This window comes from Meles meles, chromosome X (assembly GCF_922984935.1).
Source record: "Meles meles chromosome X, mMelMel3.1 paternal haplotype, whole genome shotgun sequence".
Classification (NCBI taxonomy): Eukaryota; Metazoa; Chordata; class Mammalia; order Carnivora; family Mustelidae; genus Meles; species Meles meles.
This window is the reverse complement of record NC_060087.1, coordinates 18,003,412-18,028,510: the sequence shown is the minus strand read 5'-3', so window position 1 is coordinate 18,028,510 and position 25,099 is coordinate 18,003,412. Positions and strand designations below refer to the sequence as shown.

At 42.8% G+C, this 25,099-nt stretch overlaps 1 protein-coding gene across 9 annotated transcripts in view; it reads right to left on the bottom strand.

Moving 5' to 3' along the window:
* The window catches only part of PHEX (phosphate regulating endopeptidase homolog X-linked), a 221,876-nt gene that overhangs the window by 191,650 nt on the left and 5,127 nt on the right, over positions 1-25,099 (bottom strand). For 8 of the 9 annotated variants that reach the window (XR_006816898.1, XR_006816899.1, XR_006816901.1 and 5 more), the window contains 2 exons: positions 21,501-21,569; positions 14,073-14,234 (listed from right to left, as the gene is read on the bottom strand). Coding sequence is in view for 4 of the 9 variants with exons in the window: in XM_045996132.1 (XP_045852088.1) it covers positions 14,073-14,234; positions 21,501-21,569 (231 nt within the window). In the remaining 5 variants the exon portion in view is untranslated. Of the gene's footprint in view, positions 1-481; positions 527-14,072; positions 14,235-21,500; positions 21,570-25,099 lie in introns of those variants that run through there. The other variant, XM_045996137.1, reaches the window with a different exon arrangement.

The window sequence follows — 25,099 nt, the reverse complement described above, 5'->3', positions numbered from 1 at the left end:
CAGTGGGTTAAGCCTCTGCCTTCAGCTCAGGTCATGATCTCAGGGTCCTGGGATCGAGCCCCACATCAGGCTCTCTGCTCAGCGGGGAGCCTGCTTCCCCCTCTCTCTCTGCCTGCCTCTCTGCCTACTTGCGATCTCTGCCTGTCAAATAAATAAATAAAATCTTTAAAAAAATAAAGCACATAAACAAGGTGGATGGGACTGAGAAGTTGGGGACCCTGGATTAGCAGAAATACAATTTACATAGTATAATTCATCTGTTCTAAGAAGCACATTCCTTTCCGCATCTTCACATCTCTGAAACTGGAATCCATCTGAAAACTGTCAGCTGGGCACAGTCACTGCCCGCCCGTGTGGGAACATGATGGAGCAGTTCTCATAGTAGGCCTTGGAAATGAGTTGGCTGCATGGCCAGTAAACTGTCACTTAAAAGGTCTTCAGAAAGATTTCAGTATGATTTGGGCATGAAATGAAAACTTACTGCATCTCCAAAGAGGCAATTGGGGATCACTTTTTTAAGGAATGCTGAATCACGGCCGCTATGGACAGAAAGAAGACAAGGTCTTGTGAGAAAACAAAAGGGCTGATGACTTGAAATCAAAAGAACTGGGAAGAAGTTTTAGGATGACTCGAACCAATCTATCCTGCTTGCATTTCATGCAAAAGAGTCCTAGGATAAAAAGTCATGTCTGCAAGAACTCTTTCAATGAACATAAAGTAAAAATGCCAGGGGAAAAGGCGGCCCGGGAGAGGAGCGCCATCTTTGTTGGAGAACATGAAGTAATGGCGCCTCTTACAGGTGACGGTATTTCTAATTCAATGAACTAGGGTATTGATTTAGTCAAGGCTATGAGAGACTCAGCCATGGGTGCGAGTTCTCCTGCTTACTTTTAAGTCAAATGAACCATAACAAATTTGCATATAACTAGAGCACTGTCATCCCAGAAGACCCAGCATTTTTCCTTCTGAAAAATAATCAGTGTGTCCAGAGAAGGAAGGCCGTCTGGATTTAAATAAAAGAAGGCAATGTAAAAATGTTTCCAAATGACTCCCAAAAGCATCCAAAGGACACGTGAAGCTGTGGCGAGGGGAGACATTCTGAGTCCTGCATGGCCGGTGTCACAGGCACATGGCAGCTTTGGCTGAGGGCGCGGGCAGGCGCACGGGCCCTGGCAAGAGCCGTTCCTTAGACGTCCCGCCACACCATGGGCTGTGCAGCCTTCAGACCTCAGCTGGAGCCACAATTGCCTGCTTTCCTCACCCAGCACTTCCCACATGTTCCTCACCAGACTTGTTTCATTCTGGCAATGACCTGAAGCTGGCAAACCCTAACTTCCTCTTTTCCACAACTTAGAGTTTCCAGACAGACACTGACACCTCAGACCTCAATTAAAAGAATAGACCTTCAGGTCTTCATTTACTCGTACTGGTGTGTATTTAGACCAGCGTGCAGATCAAGAGGGGGGAAAGAACTCCCTTTTCTTTTCCTGCATTATTCTGGGACTTGGCCAAAAGTTTCGGAAATGTAAATTGAAAGAAATTAATGAATTTGGGCGTTGCCTGGCATTCTTTAATGTCGACTAACAAAGCATATTGCCAGAGCAGTAGTTTCGAATGGGCCTCAGTTCAGAAAACTCAGAGAACTTTCTCCAACGGACAGTGCCCATAGTTCTTGACTCAGTTGGTTTGGTTTTTCACCCTTGAGTAGGTTCTCAAATTTGGCCCCATGATAAAGTCACCTGGTCGGGGAGGAGTGGTTGAGAAATCCAGAGGGCCAGGCTCCATCTCAGACCAATTACATCAAGACCTCTAAGGCTGGGCCCTGGTCGTCTGTGCTCCCTCGTGAATTCAGTGTGCTGCCATCACTGAGAAGCACTGGTCTAGAACGGTCCTGTCCACTGCAGAACTGGGAGTCACGTGGGGCTACTGAGTAATGGAAATGTGGCCCATCCACATGGAGATGAGTTACAAGTATAAGAAGCATAACGATCCCTAGACTTAGGAAAGAATGTGAACTGCCTTGTGAATATGTTTTTATATTGATTACGTGAAATGGCAATTCTTTGGGTATGCTGGGTTAGACAGAATCATGGGATTTTACTTGTTTCTTTTTTCTTTTCCTAACATGGCTATTTAAAAATGGAAAATTACATGAGACTTGCATTTTTGACTCACATAACATTTCTTCTGGACAACAGTGACTTTATAGGTCACTAGCTGTGTGAATATGAAATACTTAACCTCTCCAAGTCTCAGCTTTCTCAACTGCAAAATGGAACAGTGCCACCTTCTTAGCTCACATTAGCATCACCACCTTAACTCTGGGTGGCTCAGAGGGTTAAAGCCTCTGACTTCAGCTCAGGTCATGATCTCAGGGTCCTGGGATCAAGCCCTGCATGGGCTCCCTGCTCAGCAGAGAGCCTGCTTCCCTTCCTCTCTCTCTGCCTGCCTCTCTGCCTACTTGTGATCTCTGTCTGTCAAATAAATAAAATCTTAAAAAAAATAAAAAAATAAATAAAGCAGGTTATCCCTACACAGTGCCAGGCTTGCTAGGCCCTTCTCTGTGTGTCTCAGATTTTTTTTTAATTGTTAAAAGTTCACTACACAGTAAGGAGTAGAAATCCTGCCCATTAGTAATACAGTGGGGGAGAAATGGGGATTTTGCCACATCTTAAAGACGCTCAACCCATTCCACACTGTCAAGTTGCAGTTGAAATATTCCCAGAGTTGAAAGTGAGATACAGCTGAGGCCATATCATCAGGGAGATTGGAAATGCAAGGGTGGAATTTTCAACTGCGTTTGGCCACATATTTTTATGTGCAAGCAACTTTTTCATTTTTCTGGTGCCTAAGTTTTGCCACTGACCAATTAGAAGTACAGTAAAGGTAAGTGACTGGCTCATTTCTCTCAAGATGCAGGTTTCACGGTCCAGGAGATCTGAGTCATCTGCTTCTGCTGTGAAAGCGGGATGAGCCTTGGAAGCTCCTGCCAAAATCCCACATTCTCAGCTCCGTTATCATTCCAGCCTGTGGCGACCAAGAGCAAGAACACGTGGGGACCCGGAGGAGCTCCTGGAATCATCACCACAGCTCACGTGGGCACACCTCGGGGCTGTTACGACCAAAACCAGCTAGGATTTTTCTCCCCTTTCCAAACAGTCACCATCTTTCAGGAAGTGGCTTTGCAAAAATATACAACCCTTCTGAACAACTGCCAAGCAAAATACACTTATACGCACCAACCCTGCAAAACGGGGCCTGGGTGTGGGCAAGCTGAGAAGTATTCCTGTGTCTCTCTCAGGATGCCCATATCCTGTGTCATCAGTCAGGCCAAAGAACATACATTTAGTCAAAAGAACCTAAATTTAGTCAGCACTCTATTCTAAAGTAAAAATGTTTCTTCCTACAACGTCCAAGCTAACTAGCAGGAAACTTTTTATAACGTGTTGCAATATTTATACTATAAAAATGCCCCCTCGTCTGCTTCCCCACTCCTTTTTTTCAGTCGTTATTCCTAGACACAGCATTCCCAAGCTGTAGCTTCACTGCTCAGAAACCTTAGCATTCTCTGCTGGTCAAAAATCTCACATCCTTCATTGGCCCATTTCACTCCTGTCACGTCTCACCTAGACATGTCCGTGCCATCCTCCCAACAACGCCAAGTTACATGGATTCGGTCTTTTCCTTGGAACTTCATTCACAGCCCCCTCCGGACCTATGGTCCCCCTCTACCTCTACCCTTTCAAGTTGTACCAACAGTCCCTGTCTTCAAGGATCAGATGACAAGCAAGCTCTTTCATGCAACACGTATTGTGTACCTGTGAAAGAACACTCTACTTTGTGTTACTGTCTTCAATCATTTGGCATTGCTTCTAAGTATTTGTAACTGCACCACAGTAAAAGCTGTATCGTCTCCAGCTGGACACTGACTTTTAACTCTCTGCTCTCGTAAGAGGCTTGTGACAACACTCAGTCATTTCATCTATAAATCTATTTATTCCATGGCATAGGTAATCACATCAAGCCTACACTGTAATCAGTTCAAGGTCTGGCACCGGCACAAATCTCCAAACACAAATCTCTGGTTTCATCTAATATCCTTATAAACATACATGAACTGTTGGTAATGTGCTCGTTACCCAGGGATTCAAGACTACGGACTGTTCAAAGACTTGGGCATTGAGTGGACCCATGGGGTCCTATAATAGCCAACCCTGCTTGAAACACCTAGATTAGGATGCATCAAAAGACTGGAGTTCAATGAAACTGTACCTTCTTGAGACCTGCCCCAGCAATCTTCACACAGGCGGGGGTTCTTCATCTTTTTTGCACCATACGTTTCCTGGGCAGCCTCTTAAAACCTAAGGACCACTCTCAAACTAATGTTTACGAGTGCATAAGAAACACAGGTTTACAAGAGAAACCAATTATTCTGAAATACAGTTAATCAAACAGTTGTTTTACTGTTTGTCACCATAACATATGTGCTACTTCATTCATCATTAAATACGAAGATCTAGCATTGGGTCTAACCATTGCTAGGATTTTGAAGTGGGGATGTATGTAGATAATATTTCAAGACGCTTGGAACATTTATAACAAGACAGAAAAATAATGCTTTCCATTGCTAGCAGGGTCACAGCCCATAATACCAGGGTTTTGCCTACTTTCATAATTAAAGAAAATGCTGGAGTTCCATCCGAGGTTAGCAAAAAGAAAGGTGCATCTTACGCCCTTCAAGTCCCTGGAATTCTATAGACAGCCCCTTGAGTTAAGAATCCCGGAGGGAGAAGTGAAAGAATGAGAGAAGAAAGGCAAACTAGTGTAAACAACAAAAAGTGGCATCTAGAGGCTCTAGGACAGCCTCAGATGACACTTCTCCTCATTTATACCAATTCCCCGTTCCTCTTCTCTCTTTTCCTGCCGGAGGGATTTAAAATGCATTTCCCCCAACCCATGTGTTGTCTAACAAACAGATTATCAAAACCTTCCAGGTTGGAGGTCATGACCAAGGTCTGCCAATAAAAGCTGGGAATACACACAGAGGTCCTAACCTACTATTTCTACCTCCAGACTTGCCCCTTTCGGGATCAGCTGCCTTATTTGGGGGCATGGTGAGACTTTCAGAAAAAAATATATCTTAGAGTTTTACTTTAATGATGCTGGTAAAGTTTTCTTACCAATTTGTAATTTTTATTTGGCTAGGAATCTAACATTTCTCAAGCATCTACTACATGCCAAGTGCTTTCAAAATGTTAATTTAATCCTCATGAAATTAACAATAACAGCAGATGTTATTTATTGAATTCTGTGTAGAAGACATTTGATGCACCTCATTGAATTAATCCAACAGTATCACCAGATAAGAAACTCAGCCTCAAAGGAAAGTGGTTTGCCAGCAGTCACAGAGCCAATAAGTGGCAGAATCCCAGCTGCTTTTCGGAGCCCAAATGTAAATGTTAATGTCAATGTCAATGCTGTCGTAGGAGTTTTTCTTTTCCTTACTGTATCTTACACAAGATCACACCCCCAGAGAGTCTTGGAGCCCCAGGAAGGGCTGATGATTATTCTTCCCCTTCTGTCAGGGGCAAGCTCTGGCTGCATCTCAGGACTCTTCTGGAACATCACGTGGGGCCCTCGGCACAGATGGCGGGGGAAAAAGAAGAGAAGAGACAGCCACCCCTCTCCACTTAGTCAGCCAGCCACCCCCACCACTGCCCCCAGCCACTCATAGAGGGCACAGTATTCCTCTCCTCTTTAACAAGTGTTAGTAAGCACCAACTATGTGCCAGGCACGATGCTGGGTGCTGAATCACAGTGAAGCCCAAAATGGCATGTAGAGGTAAGAAAAACAGCAAGCAAATATACACAAGTTAATTCGAATGGTTATAAGTGCCACAAAGAACACTAACAGAATAATAGGATAGAAAGGGACTGGAGATGGGAGTAGAGAACTATTTTTACCAAAGGTGCTTTCTGTCCCTTCTCTATTGCTCAACTCTATAAACTAATGTAAACTTGAGCTGATTCAGATAGCTCACCTTTCCAATGGCCTATTCGGCGCTCTAGAACAGCACTGATAGAAACATTATCTGAGGGGTGCCTGGGTGGCTCAGTGGGTTAAAGCCTCTGCCTTCGGCTCAGGTCATGATCCCAGGGTCCTGGGATCGAGCCCTACATCGGGCTCTCTGCTCAGCAGGGAGCCTGCTTCCCTTCCTCTCTCTCTCTGCCTGCCTCTCTGCCTACTTGTGATCTCTGTCTGTCAAAGAAATAAAGAGAGAAAGAAAAGAAACATTATCTGAGCCATACAGGTCATTGTTCATTTCCTTGTACATTTAAAAATAAGAAAAATGAAAGAGGTAAAGTTGTTTAATAATATACTTTAACTAAATAGATCTTAAAATATTATCATTTCAATATGTAATTGAGGAAATAATCAATTTCTTGGTGAGATATCTTACATGTTTTTAAAAATGAAGTCTTTGAAATTTGGTGGTATTTTTTATTTATACCACATTTCAATTCCAGCTAGCCATACTTCAAGTACTCAAGAGCCCTAAGTGGGGGGCACCTGCATGGCATAGTTGGGTAAAGCACTGAACTCTTGGTTTTGGCTCAGGTCTGATCTCAGGGCTGTGAGATCGATTCTCACATCAGGCTCCGAGCTCAGCACAGAGTCTGCTTGAATTTTTCTCTCCCTCTCCCTCGGCCTCTGCCCCTCCCCACCACTTGCATGTTCTTTCTCTCTCAAATAAATATATAAATCTTAAAAAAAAAAAAAAGCCACAAGTGGCTAGTGACTACCATATTGAACAGTGCAGCTCTAGAATTCTGATTACAGTACTTACTGAAACATTTTGTAATGCGCAGATTTTTAAGTTCCACATGGGTGGTCTTGGGGACCTTATTAAATCTCTGCACTTCTGTATCTTCCTATGTCTAATACAATGCCTCTTGCTAGATGTGAATGAGGAAGCATAAATTTTGGTTGCTATTGACAAGAATCTTAGGACCAAAGAGACTTAGAAAAAAATTATGATAGTGAATGTCAAAGCACAGGGAAATCAAGAAATACGATCTTTAATGACATTCAGCTGCTGGATCAATCCTTACCTGAAGTCTGCATTATTACTAGACATTTTGGTTACATGGACCAGAAAATTTTCTCTATTTTTAAGCCAGGTGGAATTGGGATTTCTGTTACTTGTGACTGAAAGCAACTGGTGCCAAGAAAAAAGTAAATGCCGAGTCAATAGTCTTGAGTTCACAGATTAATTCAGTCAAAACACTATGCATTTCAATCTCTTTGAAGTGAATATATTTTCCCCAAATTAAAGAGCACACAACCCAGAATGAATCTAATGACTAGATCTGGTTCTTGTCAAGTGTACCCAACTTACTTGTAACATTAACCCCAATGAAAGAAGAACTACGTGAAAGCCACAAGGAGAAAGATCAGATCTTAAAATCAAATGCTTGGAGCAGAAAAGAGTTAAAAAGACAAGGACATGTACTGGGGGTAGAAAAGAAGACACAAGAAAAAAACCTAAAATTCTAACGATCAGAACTACGGGAACACAAGCTTTCACACATGATGGCTGTTCTCATGGCCTCTTCACTTCCCTCAGCTGTTTAGAAAAATATATTCTGGATCCACATATACATTTTTCAAAGAGGCTTCAGGGAGAAATTTATGTGTATATTTGAAGGGGGTGTTTCCTAACAAGAAATTGCTCAACGTTTTAAATCTGACAGCTTCTTTCCCTTTCCTTACGCTCTACACACCTCCTCCCCATGCTCAGATGGTATTCCAAGATTAGGAAAAATGCAAACAACAAAATAGTTTTCAGGTAAAATTATTTCATTTCACATTCTGAATGTCTTCTAGGGGCGCCTGGGTGGCTCAGTCAGTTAAGTGTCTGCCTTCTGCTCAGGTCATGACCCCAGGGTCCTGGGATCGAGCCCCATGTTGGGCTCCCTGCTCAGCGGGGAGCCTGCTTCTCCCTCTCCCTCTGCTGTTCCCTTTGCTTGTGCTGTCAAATAAATGAATAAAATCTTTGAAAATAAATAAATAAATGTCTTCTATACAGGCCCAGATCTTCACACGGCACCTCTCTATGCGTGCGGGACCTATGATGACACATGTATAATTTGGCAATTTACTACTCCATGTGTGGCCACATGAAAAAAAGCCACCATGGTCACAAAAACAGGAATCTATTAAGAGCAACCCCTCTACCCCTATTTATACAGCAGATTCACTGAGACTTACTGGGGCTGAGTTTCACCAAGAATAAAAAGCCCACCCCAATGGCTGGCTGCTCCATAGCATTTCTCCACTGTGTCCCCATTTTTTTTTTTCTAATGTGAGGTCTGTTTCAAAGAATGTAATGATGTCAAAGCTCAGTGTGGTATATCATACTATGTTCACGGTTTAAGGAAAAAGACACAATTCACGGTCTTCAATCGTCTCGACTTCTTAATTATCAAATGACTTTACAGGAGCTGAAGTTTTCAGCTTTCCACTATCTGCAAAAGATGATTTGGCTAGGATCATTACAGCGAAAACGAGTTGGGGGGGGTTATTTAATTATGAGAACCATTTGAATCTTAGCCAGCAGATATTTACAAATAAATAACCCATCTCTGAATCATAACCACCTTTCTTTGCTCATTAATGCATAGATCCTACTTCCTCTTACTATTCTGCTGGTGCTATCTGTGCTTGACTATAATAATACACTGCATTTCTTTACAAAATATTGGCAAAGACTGCTATTCCATAATAGAGATGAGCTGGCCCTACCTTGAGTCATCTGTCTTCTGTTTGACACAAGTGTTCTATCTCACTTATTGCCTCGTGTTTCATAAGTGCTCATTTGCAAAATTTTCATCTGCTCGTTCATAAGCAACACATGCTGTGTCATCTTCACGGTCACATGAAGACAGATTTGGGAGGTTTTGTAGGAAGGAAATTTTGAGACATTCAAACACATGACTATATTCATCTTGCTTAAGAAAAAAAAACAACTTGCTTCTTGGAGAGAATAAAAAATAATTTTATCTTCCAACGAGGAATCTGAGTCTTATATGCCATTTAAAGAAAAAATTCACGAAGCCAGGCTGCTGACTTCAATAGAGGGCAATTTTTCATCAGCCCGGTCTGTCAAATCCATTTTATTTCACAAATTGGACAGCCGTATCTGTGTGTTCTCTATCAGCCATAAGAAAATGGTATTCTTTTGATTGGTAGTATTGGGTTTTATTTTTGGATGTTCTCGCTTTTTATCAAGGGTGAGGAAAAATATCTAGACGGTATTCAATATTTTTGAAAGCAGATGATACTTACAAACGATAAGACCAGAATAAAACCTAAGGCATTTGGTAGACACTATTTCATGAGCCTCAGAACTAGCTGTGAGACAAAATAGAGGCAGAGACAACAAATATTTACTGCGGGCCTGCTCTATGCCAGGAAAGTGTCATTTATAAGCATCATCTCCTCTAGCCTCACATGCCCTAAGAAATGGGTTCTCTTATCCCCTTTTGAAAGGTAAGAAAACTGAGCTAGGGGAAATGAGTGGCCAAAAGTGGCACAGAAGAGAAATGTAAGGAAACCAGGATTCAAATGTAGGTCTGCAGCTTCAACACTCATGCTCTGAGCGGCTTACAGTGAGGAAAAAAATCTGGAAATAATCTAAATGGCAACATGGGAATTGACTGAATCAGCTAGAGTGCATCCATACAAAGCAGTCATGGCAACAGATAGTAAAGATCTACTTTCACTGACACAAAAATATGTTACCACGTCAAATAAAAGATTATAAACACAGAATATATGATCCTTTTGACATATACATATAACTTCATATGTATATTTGCATTTAAAAGGTTATCACTGGGGGCACCTGGGTGGCTCAGTGGGTTAAACCTCTGCCTTCGGCTCAGGTCATGATCCCGGGGTCCTTGGATCGAGTACCGCGTCAGGCTCTCTGCTCGGTAGGGAGCCTGCTTCTCCCTCTCTCTCTCTGCCTGCCTCTCTGCCTACTTGTGATCTCCCTCTCTCTTCAAATATATAAAATCTTTAAAAAAAAAAAAAAGGTTATCACTGGATGGCAGGACCAAATGTAAGTTCTTTGTGACTTGTTCTTACTTTTTTTGTGTTTTTATTATTGAAGTTCTTTTTGCAAACTAGGAGTAACAGAATAAAATAAAGAATACTTATTCAAAACAAAAAAAAAATATGTTCGGGGGCCAAGGGGAAATATTGGAGGCATCACCAACCAAGCCAGGCATAAAAAAATTACATCCACTGTCATTTCTACAGTTCAACACTGTTCTGGAGGATCCGGCCAATACAGTAAAAAGAAAGGATGAAACAAAAACTCTATTTCTTAACTTTAATATTACCTATCTAAAAAATTCTAAAGAAGCCACCAAAAAGCTATTATTTAATAAGACCATTCCATGGGTGCCTGGGTGGCTCAGTCAGTTAAGCACCTGACTTTGGCTCAGGTCATGATCCCAGGGTCCTGGGATCCAGTCCCACATCAGGCTCCCTGCTCAGTGGGGAGTCTGCTTCTCACTCTCCCTCTGCCTGCTTGTGCTCTCTCCCTCTCACTCGCTCTCTCAAATAAACATAATCTCTAAAAAAAAATAAGACAGTTCTAATGTGATCCAATATAGATACATCAAAGCTTTACAACGGCCACCAGGAGTTGGCAAGCTTTTTCCTTACGGATCAGAGAGTCAATACCGTAGGCTTGTGGGCCATGTGGTCTCTGTAGCAACTTCCCATCTCTGCTGCTGTAACACAAAAGCAGCCATCGACAATGCCTACCTGAGTGGATGAAGAGCCTCCCAATGAAACCTTAGTACTGAGAATAGGCAGTGAACTTTGCTGACCCCTACTTTACACCACCAAACCACCGCCCCCAAAGAAAACCAGTTGATGGAGACAACTTACCATTGAAAGCAGCAAGAAAATATATAAACACCCAGAAATAACTTTTTGAAGGGCAATTCAGCTGTACGTATACATCAAAAATTAAACTGTGACAACTCTTTCAATACAACAGCTCCACTTCTGGAAGACACATGGATCTTTATGACAGTGTTATATAGAATAAGAAAACATATCTATTGACATTACCTGTGTCTATGAGAAAGACACCATTTTTAAAGTACATGACAGGGTAGTACACCTAATTTGGCTAGGTTTTTAAAGAGATGGTTGTGCACACGAAGGTTTGCATATATACCCACAAATGGAAAAAAAGAAACCCTAGAAAGATGCATACCCAACTGCTCCACCAGTAGTTATTCCCATGGGTGGATTTATGAGCAACTTTCTTGTTACTTTTTTGCATTTAATTTTTGGTTCTTTGTACTTTCCCAACTTAGCTTAGAAGTAAAGTTTTTCATTTTTAAAAGAAGCAAGCAAACAAAAAAATCCTCTGTGTGCCTCTCAACAGTTAAGTCGTAGTTCTATGAATGCTCAAGGATCTCATACACAGTGTCCTCAAAGAAAAAGCACATCGGTACTGATTTTCATTTTCACATTAAGACTTCCCTAGGAAGTGCTTTAAATGATTCTAACTGCTTCAGTGCCCTGAAGATAGAAATCTTCTTACTCTAACTAACATGTAAGGAGCATCTATCTGCAAATCTTATCTTTTTCTTATCCTTCAGTGACACCTGTGCACACATCTCTCTGTCTAGGAAGAAAAGCCAAAGAAGGTAAACAGGAAATAGGCAAGAATGGTAGGTGAAGGACAAATGTGTGTTAATATCATACAGGGAAATCATTATGAGCAAATTCATTTCTCACGGTCTTATTGTTCTATAGTATGGGAACCTGCCATGTTGCGTTAGGGGAAAAGTGACATTATAGCACAGACTTATTCTAACTTATGAAACTTTTAAGTCCTCCTCGAGAATTTAAGTCCATACAATTTATATTGTGGATAAGCTGTGAAGCTTAAGTACAGTTTCCTTACAACTGCAATAGGTATCTAATTACTATGCCAATACTTATAGTTATCAAAACATATGTAAATTGAGACACTTAATTTTCATGTACTTAAAATCTTGGGGAAATGGAGATGGAGTAGAAAGAAAAATGATGATTCTTCCAACTTCTCAGAAATTCCTTCTGGAGTTCTAAAGTCTCAAATATCCAAAACAAGGGAAAAAATTTCAATAATGGAAGAGAGAAAACATACCTTTTCACTTCACATTTTTTTTTAAAGATTTATTTTTTTGACAGATAGAGATTACAAGTAGGCAGAGAGGCAGGCAGAGAGAGAGAGAGGAGGAAGCAGGCTCCCAGCCAAGCAGAGAGCCCGATGCGGGGCTCGATCCCAGGACCCTGAGATCATGACCTGAGCCGAAGGCAGAGGCTTTAACCCGCTGAGCCACCCAGGCGCCCCTTCACTTCACATTTGATCTGAAAGTTTCTCGGAAAGATCTTTTCTAAAAGCTCTAGATACTATTATGTTAGATAATGGATGAAAAACAAAAGCTTTAGGGGACCAGTTAAGCAAATGCAATGCTCTAAACGTCAGGCTACAGCACAGGACTTACCTTAGGCTACCAGAGAGAGCGGGAAGCTTCTGGCGCTAGAATGGCGCTCCCTCCCTGCTCAAGGATGTCTTCACCCCTGTACCCAAACCTGTGACTGTGCTACCCTATATGGCAAAGGCACCTTGCAGGTGGGATTCAGTTAAGGATCTTGAGGTAGAGCGATCAGGTCACTGAGTGGGGCCTTCCCTCTCCAAATAGAAGAGCCTTTTCATCAGAGAGAGAGAAAGAGATGTGAGGAGGGAAGTCAGAGGTCAGCCTGGAGGGAGAGCTGAAGATGCGACAGTGCTGGCTGTAAAGATGCAGCAGGGGCCACAAGCCAAGGAGTGAAGGTGGCTTGCACGAGCCAGAAAAGGCACAGCGTTCAGTCTCCCCTCAAGCCTCCAGAAGGCCTGCCAACTCATTTAGACTTCCAACCTCAAGAATTTTAGGATGATAAACTTGTGTTGTTGACAACCAAAAAGTAAAAACATAAAAATAAATGAAATAAAAAATAAATAAGTAAAATTCTAGGTGTTATGTGGCATAACTCAGTTATCAAAAAGAAAAAAAATACACTTTTTTTTAAGATTTTCTCTTTATTTGAGAGTGAGAGAGCACAAGCAGGGGGAGTAGCAGAAGGAGCAGCAGAGGGAGAGGGAGAAGCAGACTCCCCACTGAGTGGGGACACCCCCCCCCCAAGCAGGGCTCCATCCCAGGACCCCGGGATCAGGACCTGAGCTGAAGGCAGACACGTCACCAACTGAGCCACTCAGGCGCCCTAAAATATACATATTATTGTCTTCCCAAAACAGTTACCTTATCTGGCCTTAAAATCTCCCTACTTCCATCCTGAAGTGCCTTCCTCCAATAGCTCAGCATAAAAAAATAAATCTAATGAGAACAGAAGTGCCTCTAATAAAAGACTTTTCCAAGTTTTGAAGTGTGTGTGTATGCACGCACACATGTATATGTGTCCGTAGGCACATGTGAGTATGTGTGTGTGAGCCTGTCGTTATCACAGAGGCCATGGGAGAAAAGAAGTCCCCCCAGAGCCAAGTCAGAAGTTAACAGGAACAATATGAGAAACACAAGGTCATCCTGAGTTCTCAAAAGACAACGAGGTGTTAAGTACATTTTGTAGCCATGAAAATCCAGGACATAAATAAGCATGTGACGGTTTGCTCTGAACACAAAAAATAAGTATATTATATAAAATAACTTTCATTAACTATTCCTTTGGTCCCAATCTCAAGGAAATGCTAGTTATCCTTCAGGAGAATTTACCATTAGCGAATGCAAACAAAATGAAGCCTCTGCTAGGCTTGTATTTGAGATCTGGGAGACTGAAATCCCACAATTTTCCTTTTAATCTTCCATTTTAAAAAATCTTGGAAATGAATTTAATATAGTTAAAAAGCAAGCAGGCATGCTTCAAATCCAAAACTGTGTTTTTCCTGTCAAGTACTGCTCTCTGTAAAGTGCGTCACCAAACCCCGGTAGAAACTTACCCTTCAACTTGAGGTCAACGTTATGTCTCAGCCAAGGATAAACCCCATAGCTCGGCATATCTTCAGGAATCGGATTACTGTTTATCCAGCCATCGCAAGCAAACCGGAAGAAATTATCACAAGGGTCCACAGAGAAATTTACCTTACTCAAGATGGCAGCAGCTATTTAAAAAGAAAATCATAGGATTAATGACAAGCAGTGAACACCATGTACTGTCCCCTTCCAATTTAACAACCATTTCCTATCAACCAGTTCCCCAGCCTTGGCTTTTACTTTTCCTCTCAAATGACTCCCTGAATCAACTTCACTCTATTAAATTACTGTATTCAGATTGAGTGGGTAAAAGCTTGGTGGTATTGGTGTTAATGGTTTTTGCAGGACTGCCCTGGACATCTGCGCGGCATGGGATAGGAATGCAAATAGAGTTACTACGGTAAATTGTTTGCAAGGGTGTGTGCAGTATTTCCTTCCATCCCTCTCAACCTTCTCCGGGGTCACTCGCAACTCATCCCATCCAGCGACAGGATTTATTTTCCCTGCCTTGAATCTGGGTTGACCTTGTGACTTGCTGTGACCAACAGTCTACAGCACAGTGACTGCTGGAGTTTCAAAACTAGGCCTTAAAAGGGCCTTGTACCTTCTACATATACTTCCTTTGAACGGAGCCCTGAGATGGCCCTTTGAAGAAGCCTCCCGGAGGAGGTGAGGCGACATGGAAAATAACCCGTCAGCACCAAGTGCCAGACCTGTGACCAAAGCCATCACGGACGTTCCGGGCCAGAGGACCCTCTGGCTGAACGCAGCTGTATGAATGAGCCTAGGCAAGAGCTGCAGAGGAACCCCCAATTAACCTACAGAATCAGAAGAAATACTCAATCACTCATGTTTCAAGCCTCTAAGGTAGTTTGTTCCACAGCATAAGCTGAGTGAAACAGAGGCCCATAAGTCATACTGAAGCATTTAAAAGAGGTATGTACAATATACCTCCATAAAGACCCGGAAAGCCACCGATGAATTCCTGAGCCCCTGGACGTTCAGTGTAGCTCTCAGAGGAATGAACCCCTGGAAGAAACCCCCAGAGGCCCTGCAGGGAGGCTCAGGGCCATTTATCAGGGAATTCAACCTTGTAAAAGCATAGGGCTGCTGACCTGGCCCCTGGACATGGCCGGAGGAAGGGAGTATGTGTGTAAGTTAACAGAAAGACACAAAGACCGATTTACCATTTCTTCCTCTTTCATAAGCCCACACACAATTGCATATGTAACACAGTCAACAGGGAGGAAGTTTTTGCATACTTAAATACATATCCATGAGCATTAAAAAAAAATCTTTCACTAAAGAATGAGAAGGTAGGGGCGCTTGGGTGGCTCAGTGGGTTAAGCCTCTGCCTTCAGCTCGGGTCATGATCTCAGTGTCCTGGGATTCAGTCCCACATCGGGCTCTCTGCTCAGTGGGGAGTCTGCTTCCCCCTCTGTCTCTTTGCCTGCCTCTCTGCCTATTTGTGATCTCTGTCTGTCAAATAAATAAATAAAATCTTTTTTTTAAAAATGAGAAGTTTCTTATGGCATCTGGGTGGCTGTTGGTTGAGTGTATGACTTCAGCTCAGGTCATGATCTCAGGGCCCTGAGATCGAGCCCTACATTAGGCTCTACACTCAGCAGAGAGCCTGCTTGTCCCCCTGCCTCTCTCCCCACCTTGTGCTCACTCATGATCTATCTCCCGCATGCATGTCCTCCCTCTCTCAAATCATAACATCTTTTAAAAAAAATGAGAAGGTTCCAAAATTCCTAATGTTCAACTCCAACTCCCTGCCAACTGTCACATAACTGCTGGCTACCTCTCTAACACAAAGATATGCACCAATTAAAAAAAAAAGTGGGGGGCAGTCAGTATTTTAATGACATTGGAAAGATGGCATTCTGAGTAATTTTCATACTTTAATTAATGCCAGGATATATTTATTTGAAGTAATGAAAACCCAATGAGTTGTCAGCTAAATATGCAGGAATTGCCAAAAAAAAGTATCATCAGCATATATGTATGTATGCTGGTTATCAGTTTGGTTACATGTGTCCTGCAGGTTTAAAACTAAGGCTATTTTTCTAGCCTAGACTTGCTAAGAAAATTTTCAAGAGCTTTTTGTCCTTGATAAAATGAATGATATAGACATATCCTCAGTTTCTACATGACTTCAAAATCCCCAGCACTCTACCCCTCCCCCAAAAAATCAAAGCAAAAAAAAGACTGGTTTAGAGGGGGGCCTGGATGGCTGTCAGTTAAGTGTCCAACTCTCAATTTTGGCCAGGTCATGATCTCAGCGTTGTGAGACTGAGCCCCAAGCCAGGCTCCGCACTGAGTGTGGAGATTCTCTCTCTCCCTCTCCCCAATCCCTCTGCTTGTGCTCTCTCTCTTAAAAAATAAAATAAAATAAAATAAAAAACTGGTTTTAGAAGTTTGATAAATTTTTTTTTATTTATTGACAGAGAGAGAGAGATCACAAGTAGACAGAGAGGCAGGCAGAGAGAGAGGTGGAAGCAGGGTCCCCGCTGAGTGGAGAACCCGATGTGGGGCTCGATCCCAGGACCCTGAGATCATGACCTGAGCCGAAGGCAGAGGGTTTAACCCACTGAGCCACCCAGGCACCCCAAGTTTGATAAATTTAAAACTGGCTTAATATTTTCATCTTTGAGAATTAGTTCAATGGTCTCCAATTATATTTTTACTTATTGCTACTAGTTTATTATTAATTACTATGCAAATAAGCTAGGACATACCAAATCTTTATTTCAGTTTGCATTTATAATAATTCTGGCTGTGCCGCCACAGAATCTGCTATGTGACACCCCAGGCGCAGAGATTATTCAAGTTTCCCTGCCACACAATATTTACAGTCACACAGGGGCACCTGGGTGGCTCAGAGGGTTAAGCCTCTGCCTTCGGCTTGGGTCATGATCTCAGGGTCCTGGGATCGAGCCCCATATCGGGCTCTCTGCTCAGCAGGGAGCCTGCTTCCCTCTCTTTCTCTTTGCCTGCCTCTACGCCTGCTTGTGATCTCTGTCAAATAAATAAAATATTTTTAAAAAATATTTACAGTCACACAGAAGAACCCTCACACACATTTTTATTCACATAAGCACATTGTTTTTTGGCAGCCTTCCCAAACCTCCCCCTGCCCCCAGCCTAAAACATATCCAGCGTTCTGGTAGGTACCTACAAAATCTGCAAGATCAGCTCTGACCTCAGCCTTGACATAGAGCGGGGAAATACATCATTCACACAGAATTTGGAAGTCAGCCCACTAAGTGGGAAAACTCGAGTTTCAACCTCCCAATTCATCATTCATAATTCACAGCTGGGCACAGGGCTGCACTTTCTGGAGGAGAACGGTGACTTCAAATTTCAAGGGACCATAGTTGTCAAGACACCGCAACTCCTTTTCCCCTGCTCAGTTCCATGGAGAAAACTCAAAGAGACTTGTTTTAATAAAGAAATATGAGGATCAAAGAAACCTGTGAAAGGCCCAACTATGTGTTCTCTCAAGTTACTGCATATAAGGTCAGGGATTACGGGGTCCCTTACTAGTGCTTATGCCGAGGTAGAGGCACGACACCCCATGTACCAGCCTGAGCTTTTAAGTTTAATCAGGGCTCCTGGAAGAGGGTGGTGCTAATAGTAAAATCATTAATACTGAGCATTTCCTCTGCACCAGGAACCATGCTAAGCCCTTTTCAGAAAGTTCAGCATCATCTGGAGTCAGACAGCCTGGGTTTAAATGCCAACAACACCATGCAAAGCTATGTAGCCTTGCGCAGGCTACTTAACCTCTCAGTTTCCTCATCTATAAAAAGAGATAATAACCGCAACCTATGGGATCTTCATGAGAATTAAATGAGTCAAAACACATGAAATGTCCAGAACAGTGTCAGGCACATGACAAATATGGTTGCCAGATAAAATACAGAATGCCTAATGAAATTTGAATTTCATATCAATGATGGCTTTTACAGTTTAAGTATGTACCAAATATTGTAGGGGACATATACCAAAAAATAGCAGCCTTGTTGTCTATCTGCAATTCAAATGTAACTGAGCATCCCCGTTTGCACGTAGCTAAAGCTGGCAAACTTACATACAAATTTTTGCTATTATAATTCCATAAACACTCATTTGAAACTCTTGAGTTATTTTTCAGCGCTCATAGACTTTCAGGTTTTAGAAAACCAATACAGTGCATAGACCACAGCTAATATAATACCTCCAGCAGTGTCTGGAGCGGCACTCCTGAAACAAGCACCTTAATAATTCCATAGGAAATACAAGGATATTTTCCCAGGTGGTATAAGCGAAGTCAACAACAGTCTCACAGAAGTTAAGAGCTAGTTTTGCCACCACAAGAACTGAAATCAGGTCCAGTCTTGCCAACTGACGGTTACAATGTTCTCTGGGTCTGGGGTTAAGAATCACACACTGTAGACCTGGATTACTACTGCACCCAGCACTACTTCTCCCAATCTCACATCTAATATGCTAAGTTAAAACAGCCTTCCCATTTTATAGATGGTAAACAAAAGGCTCTGGATGGTTATTTAATCAACCCAGGATCATGTGGCTTTTAAGTGGCCAGACCATGCTTCAAACCCAAGTCAGCTTGTCTGTCCTTATCTGTATTTGGCACGCCCTTTCCTTGTAATTTTTTCCACCTTTATTTTGAAAGAGGGATTCGGAGAAGAGGAAATGGACAAGAGGAGGAAAAAAGAGCTATGGAGAAGAGACATTCAGAAACGGGTGGCACCTGCTCAGAAGTGGTCCAGAGGTGATCAAACGCTTCCAACTTCTGAGCTTCCATCCTGCATGACCAGACAGACACGCACGCGCGCCCCCACCACGCACGCGCACCTCCACCACGCACGCGCCCCCCCACCACGCACGCACGCGCCCCCACCCGCTCCACCTCCTGCGCATGCCTTTGTGATGCTTCTCATTTGAAACCTTCCCAGGGGCCCATTTATGCAGTGTGTACCTAACAGCTGTTCTGCACGTCCCTAATCACAGTGAGGTTCATGTTACACTGAAGAGGATATATCCTTGGTGAGTCTTTCATCACAGCTCCAGAAAAATCAGTATTTTTTTCAATATTAGAAAGCTATTCACCAACATGAAAATTAAAAACAGAAGAGCAAGGCAAAACAGACTAGCTGCCAGGAGACGACACAGCAAATGGCATTCTGTAAGGTTTACTCTTGCGTTATTACGATTTGTAATAAAGAGAAAACTCATACGCTATGTGGCTCTCCATACCAAAAGTTGCCTAAACTCAAACTGAAAATTTTTCAGTTCAGAAAATCTCATTTTCACACATCTGCAAGGACCCAACCACAGCAAAATCGCAAGGTGACATGAAGTCTAAAAATGTGACCTCTGACAGTTCCACCTGGTGGTCCACTCTACTTCAAGTCATCCCTTTCCATTGAAATCCCCTAGGTCAGCGGCTCAAGCTGCAAACAGGAAAGGGTGTGGGAATTCCCAAATTGTTCTCACCCTTTCTGGGATGAGATCGAGAAGCTGAAACTGTTATCCAGTCACCAGACACTGATAGGTCTATCGTTATGAAAAAGGCATGACAGGACCAAGGCTTATCGCACAAAAGCACTGATGGAGAGCAAACAGACATGAACTTGAAGCCCAGCACAGCACCTAACTCAGGATGTGATCCTGGGCAAATTATTCAGCTTCCAGAAGCCTCCATATCCTCATCTGTAGTTGGGTCTGGTGATAGCACTGACATCATGGGGTTCTTATGAAGACTTTATGAGATAGCATATGTAAGTCAATTAACACAATGACTGGTTAAAAATATATATATTGATCACTTTAAAAAGGGACAAAAAATAACATACTGTCTAATCCATTACCTTTGTATAAGGCCTCTGAATTTAAAAGCTCTTTTACCCAAGTCTTTTCCAGCTCAGCAAATGCCACCGCCAAAAATCTAAGCATCACCTTGATTCTCTGCTTTTTCTCACAGCCCACTTCAAATCCTTTGGCAGCCCTCTGGCTCCTAAACCCTCTACACTCTGCCTTTCCATCTCTGGAATTCAAGAAAGCATCGAGTCTCATCAAGCCTACCGAAATAACCTCCATCCTGACGACCTTCTTCCATCTTGCTCCCTGTGGTGTGTTCCCCACCCAAAAAGAGTCTCCTGAGGCTAGGTGTGCACAGAGAGATCGTTTAAATGCTAATAAGATCATGTCTCTGTCTTTATGAAATCTTTCGGAGACTTTTCAGCACACTTGGGAAAAACCCACACTCGCTGACACCCCAGTTCCCCACTAAGCCTCTCATCACCTGCACTCTGCCCCCTATGCAGTTAAGTTCCTCCACTCTGGGACCTTTGCCTCAGCTCTTCCCTGTACCTGGAAAGCCCTTGCCTTGATCTTCACACATGTCCCTTCTCATCATTCAGAGTCATTTCAACATCATTTCCTCAGACTTCCCAATCTAGCCATCCTGTCCTTGCTATCACATTACTCTACTTGAATATTTTAATTTTCTGCACAACATTGCCACCAGCCTATCTTTTTCTTCCACACTGATCACCTTGTGTTTATTTATGGTCTTTCTTCCCCTACCTGGTCATTCAAGTTCACTGCTAACTCAGTACCTGACTTGGAATAAATATTTGGCAGATTATTTCATTAATCTCTTAAGACCAAGAGGAAAGTGAAAGGGCCATGTGCTTAACTAATCCTTATGATTCTCCTCTTGGAAAATGCACTAGAGTTCGTGCCCATGTGCCCACTTAAAGAAGAGGGGTGGGGCGCTGGAATCTGGGTCCTGCAAATCTAGGCCCTAGCCCTATTCCCTCTTCCCTATAGAGGGGATATAACGGCTGTGCCAAAACTGAGGTGAGTTTAAACACTCATTTTCACTGTGGAGTACCCACTGATGCATGGCCCTTTAACCTCAAGACAAGCTTGACTTGTAATGATCCAAAGTGACTTCAGGTGATAGTGGAAGAGATGATTGATGGAGGATCCCTGCTCAGAGGCAGACAGGTCAGACCCACTGACCAAATGATACAGAGAGACTGCTTAGGATAAACAGGGACCATAGGAAGACTGATGGTCTCTCTGTCCAGGTCTTAAGAAAAGCCATTTGGCCTTCCAAGCCCCTTCTATATTTTCTTATAATGACTTGGAATACCATACAGCTGTTTTTTTGCAAGGAAGGGAAAAACAGGAAACCAATACTCCACAATTTCACACTGAGCATTTACCATCGAAGGTAAACTGAAAGGTTCATCAAAACTGCATTTTGTACTTGGTAAACCTCAAACAAACAGAATACTAAAAATACCACCTGTTTCCTCTTCCTCTCCCCAAGGTACCATAATGATAACTTGACACAGGAAGGAAAACGGACTTACCAGCTTCGATGCATTCTGGCTTCAGGCAGTACTCCTGTTTAGCTTGGAGACTTAAGAAACCTTGACTCACTGGAAAAAACAGACCAAAATAAAGAAATGACTGGTTTGTAGCAGACCCCCATCAGGTAACCCACAGTCAGGCACATATGCTAGACATCTGATATCAGTTCGTCTTTCTCAGCCCTGACCCAGAGTTCAAAAATCCAGGGAGCTCGGTATCACCGAACCAGACTCTGGTCACAAGCTAAGTAACCTTGGTGAGACTCGTCTGCTCTAAAATTGGGTTCTCTAGAATATAAGAGGCGTGGATATAATCAGACCAGTGCTTCTCAGAGTGGGGTGCCCAAGCCTCGGGAGCAGCATCCCCTGAGCCCTACCGCTGACCTGAATCAGCAAGTCTGGGGGTGGGGCCCAGTCATGTGCTTTTTGGCAAAGCCCTTGCAGGTGATTCTGATGCACACTCAAGTTTGAGAGCCACTGGGCTAGATGATCTCTCAAGTCTCTTCCATCTCCAGTTATCTATGATTTAAGTCTCGTAAGTTCGCTCTTTCTGTTTACAACTACATTCCTGTTTTAGAGATGGGGGGGGGGGGAATGAAACTTACAACTATGTCGTTTGGAGCAAATCCAGACCGGAAGGGGAAAAAAATAGCATGCGTGGCATTTAAAGTTCTGAATCTTATCTAAACCATGCATAGATGTGTGTGTTACAGGGTGGGGGGGTTACACTGTATATTATTCAGTCATCTAGCAAGAGAGTCATGATGTGCCGTGTACCCCACACACCCTCCTCCCACCAAGCTCAGCCTAGCTACCAGACACGCAGCTCGTGGACCAAGCTTCCAACTACTTCCACCAGAACAAAACAAAACAAAAACCCTGCGGGAGAGAATTCGCTTTTCACCAACGGCTTAATTTTCCCCATCTGGGCTGAGAGTATTATCTAAATGGATTTCTGCAGAAGTACAGAAGGGCGCCCTATTTGTAAACTCCAGGCAGCACCTGGGCATTAGCAGATGTGAGTTTAGATTTCAAAAAATATTTTTGGTAGCCAAGGAAGTTAATGGAAATTCATGACTGCTGTTCTCTGTGAGCAGAAATAAGGAATCATTGGAGATGTGGCTGCGGAGAGATGAGTGGTGGGGGATGAAGGGGAGCCAAGGCCTTTTGTGGCATCCTCAGCTGAGAAGCAGGATAAGAAAGCATGGTGGTACCCATGTTTCTGATAGAGATGGAAGGCATGTATATATCTCTTGCCAGTGTGGTGATTTGTATTTGTTATTAACCCACATTGTAAGAGGAGCCTGCTTTTTCTTTGTTCTTTTCTCTGCTGCCATTCTCCAAACAGCCATTTTACTTGTGTTAAATTATACATATAATAAAAAAATAAATAAATAATAAAAATATATATAAAGATTTTTTTTAATTAAAAAAAGAAAATTGCCTATGGAGCATCTCAGGCCTATTTTTAAGAAGTATCTTAGGGGGGGTACCTGGGTGCCTCAGTGGGTTAAAGCCTCTGCCTTCGCCTCAGGTCATGATCCCAGGGTCCTGGGATCGAGCCCCATATCGGGCTCTCTGCTCAGCGGGGAGCCTGCTTCCTCCTCTCTCTCTGCCTGCCTCTCTGCCTACTTGTGATCTCTGTCTGTCAAATAAATAAATAAAATCTTTAAAAAAAAAAAAAAGAAGTATCTTAGGGGTGGGGTGCCTGGGTGGCTCAGTGGGTTAAAGCCTCTGCCTTCGGCTCAGGTCATGATCTCAGGGTCCTGGGATGGAGCCCCGCATCTGACTCTCTGCTCAGTGGGGAGCCTGCTTCCCCTTCTCTCTCTTCCTGCCTCTCTGTCTGCCTGTGATCTTTGTCTGTCAAATAAATAAATAAAATCTTAAAAAAAATAAAAAAGAAGTATCTTAGGGGTGCCTGGGTTTCTCAGTTGGTTGGGTGTCCAACTCTTGATTTTAGCTCGGGTTGTGATCTTGGGTCCTGGGATCAAGCCCTGCATCAGGCTCCACACTCAGTGGGGAGTGTGGTCTCCATCCCTGACCTCCCCTCCCGGGTTACTCTCTCTCTCTCTAAAGGGAATAAATAAATCTTTTTTAAAAGATTTTATTTATTTATTTGAGTGAGCGAGCACGAGAGAGTGGCAGAGGGAGAGGTAGAAGCAGGCACCCCACTGAGCAGGGAGCCTGATGTGGGGCTCAATCTCAGGACCCTGGGATTATGACCTGAGCTGAAGGCAGACACAAAGAACTGAGTCACCGAGGCACCCCTGAATAAATGTATCTTTTAAAAACGGCGAAAAAAAAGAATTACCTTAGCATAAAGGTGTGTTTTAATTTCTTTAAAGAGCAAAGAGTTTGATAAAAATATAAATGTGCAGCATAAACATTTTTTAAAGATTTTATTTGTTTATTTGACAGAGAAAGAGAGATCACAAGTAGGCAGAGAGGCAGGAAGAGAGAGAGGGGGAAGCAGGCTCCCCGCTGAGCTGAGAGCCCAATGTGGGGCTCGATCCCAGGACCCTGAGACCATGACCTGAGCCAAAGGCAGAGGCTTAACCCACTGAGCCACTCAGGTGCCCCAGGAACAAGAATATTTTTAATATAAAAAATGAAAATGTTACTTTTTACTGATTAGGTGCTTTAAAAAACACTTAAGGAACAGTTTGGTTTCTCATTTTAGATTTTTCTCTAACTAACAGAAATGACTCTGAATGCAGTGGAGTCATCCACAGACCAACAGTGTGAGAATGACCATAAAGTGGGGGGGGGTCAGCAGACTATGGCTCACGAGTCAAATGCAGACTTCTGCCGGTTTCTAATCAGCCCGTGAGCTAAAAATGATTTTTACATTTTTTAATGGTTGGGAAAAGCCACAAGAAGAATAATATTTCATAAAAATGATCTGAAATTCAAATTTCAGTGTTCAGAAATCAAATTATATCAGAATACAGTCATGCCATATTTGTCTGTGGTTGCCTTCTTGCTATAAGAGAGTCGAGTAGCAGCAGCAGCAGACACTGGATGGCCCAGAAAGCTGAAAATATTTACAATCTGGCCCTGCACAGAAAAAGTTTGCCAACTATTACATTTGAGGAATAAACTGTGGGGAGGAAGAAGGGGGGAAGGCGGTAGAGAAGAAAGGACCCCTTAAAATAAACTACTTATAGGCATATGGTTATACCTGTCATTTTAAATTCTAGTTTTCTAGCTTCTCTGAGACCACCCCAACCCAGGCCACTGGCAGTCACTCTTACTGTAGAAGGACTAAGGTTTAGGAAAGAGATTAGCCCAGAGCCTAAAATACAAAGAAGTAAGGAGGGATGCTAGAAATTGCAGGAATGTGCCTAAATTTGGACAGACAGAAAAATATCAACCAGGAAGCGCCTTGAAGAGAAAAGGACTTCACCAGAATATTGTCACGAAGAGCATTGCCTTGCAGGTCCCTGGAGATTTTCAGACAAGGACTTTTCACTAAGTGCACGGTGGAGGTGGGTGGCAAAGCCTGGGGGACTAGGCAGTGAAGAAGGGTGGGGAAAAGAGGTCTGAAATAGTGCAGAGATGTTTGACAAAAACCTGCTGAAGACTGCATTTATCTGAAA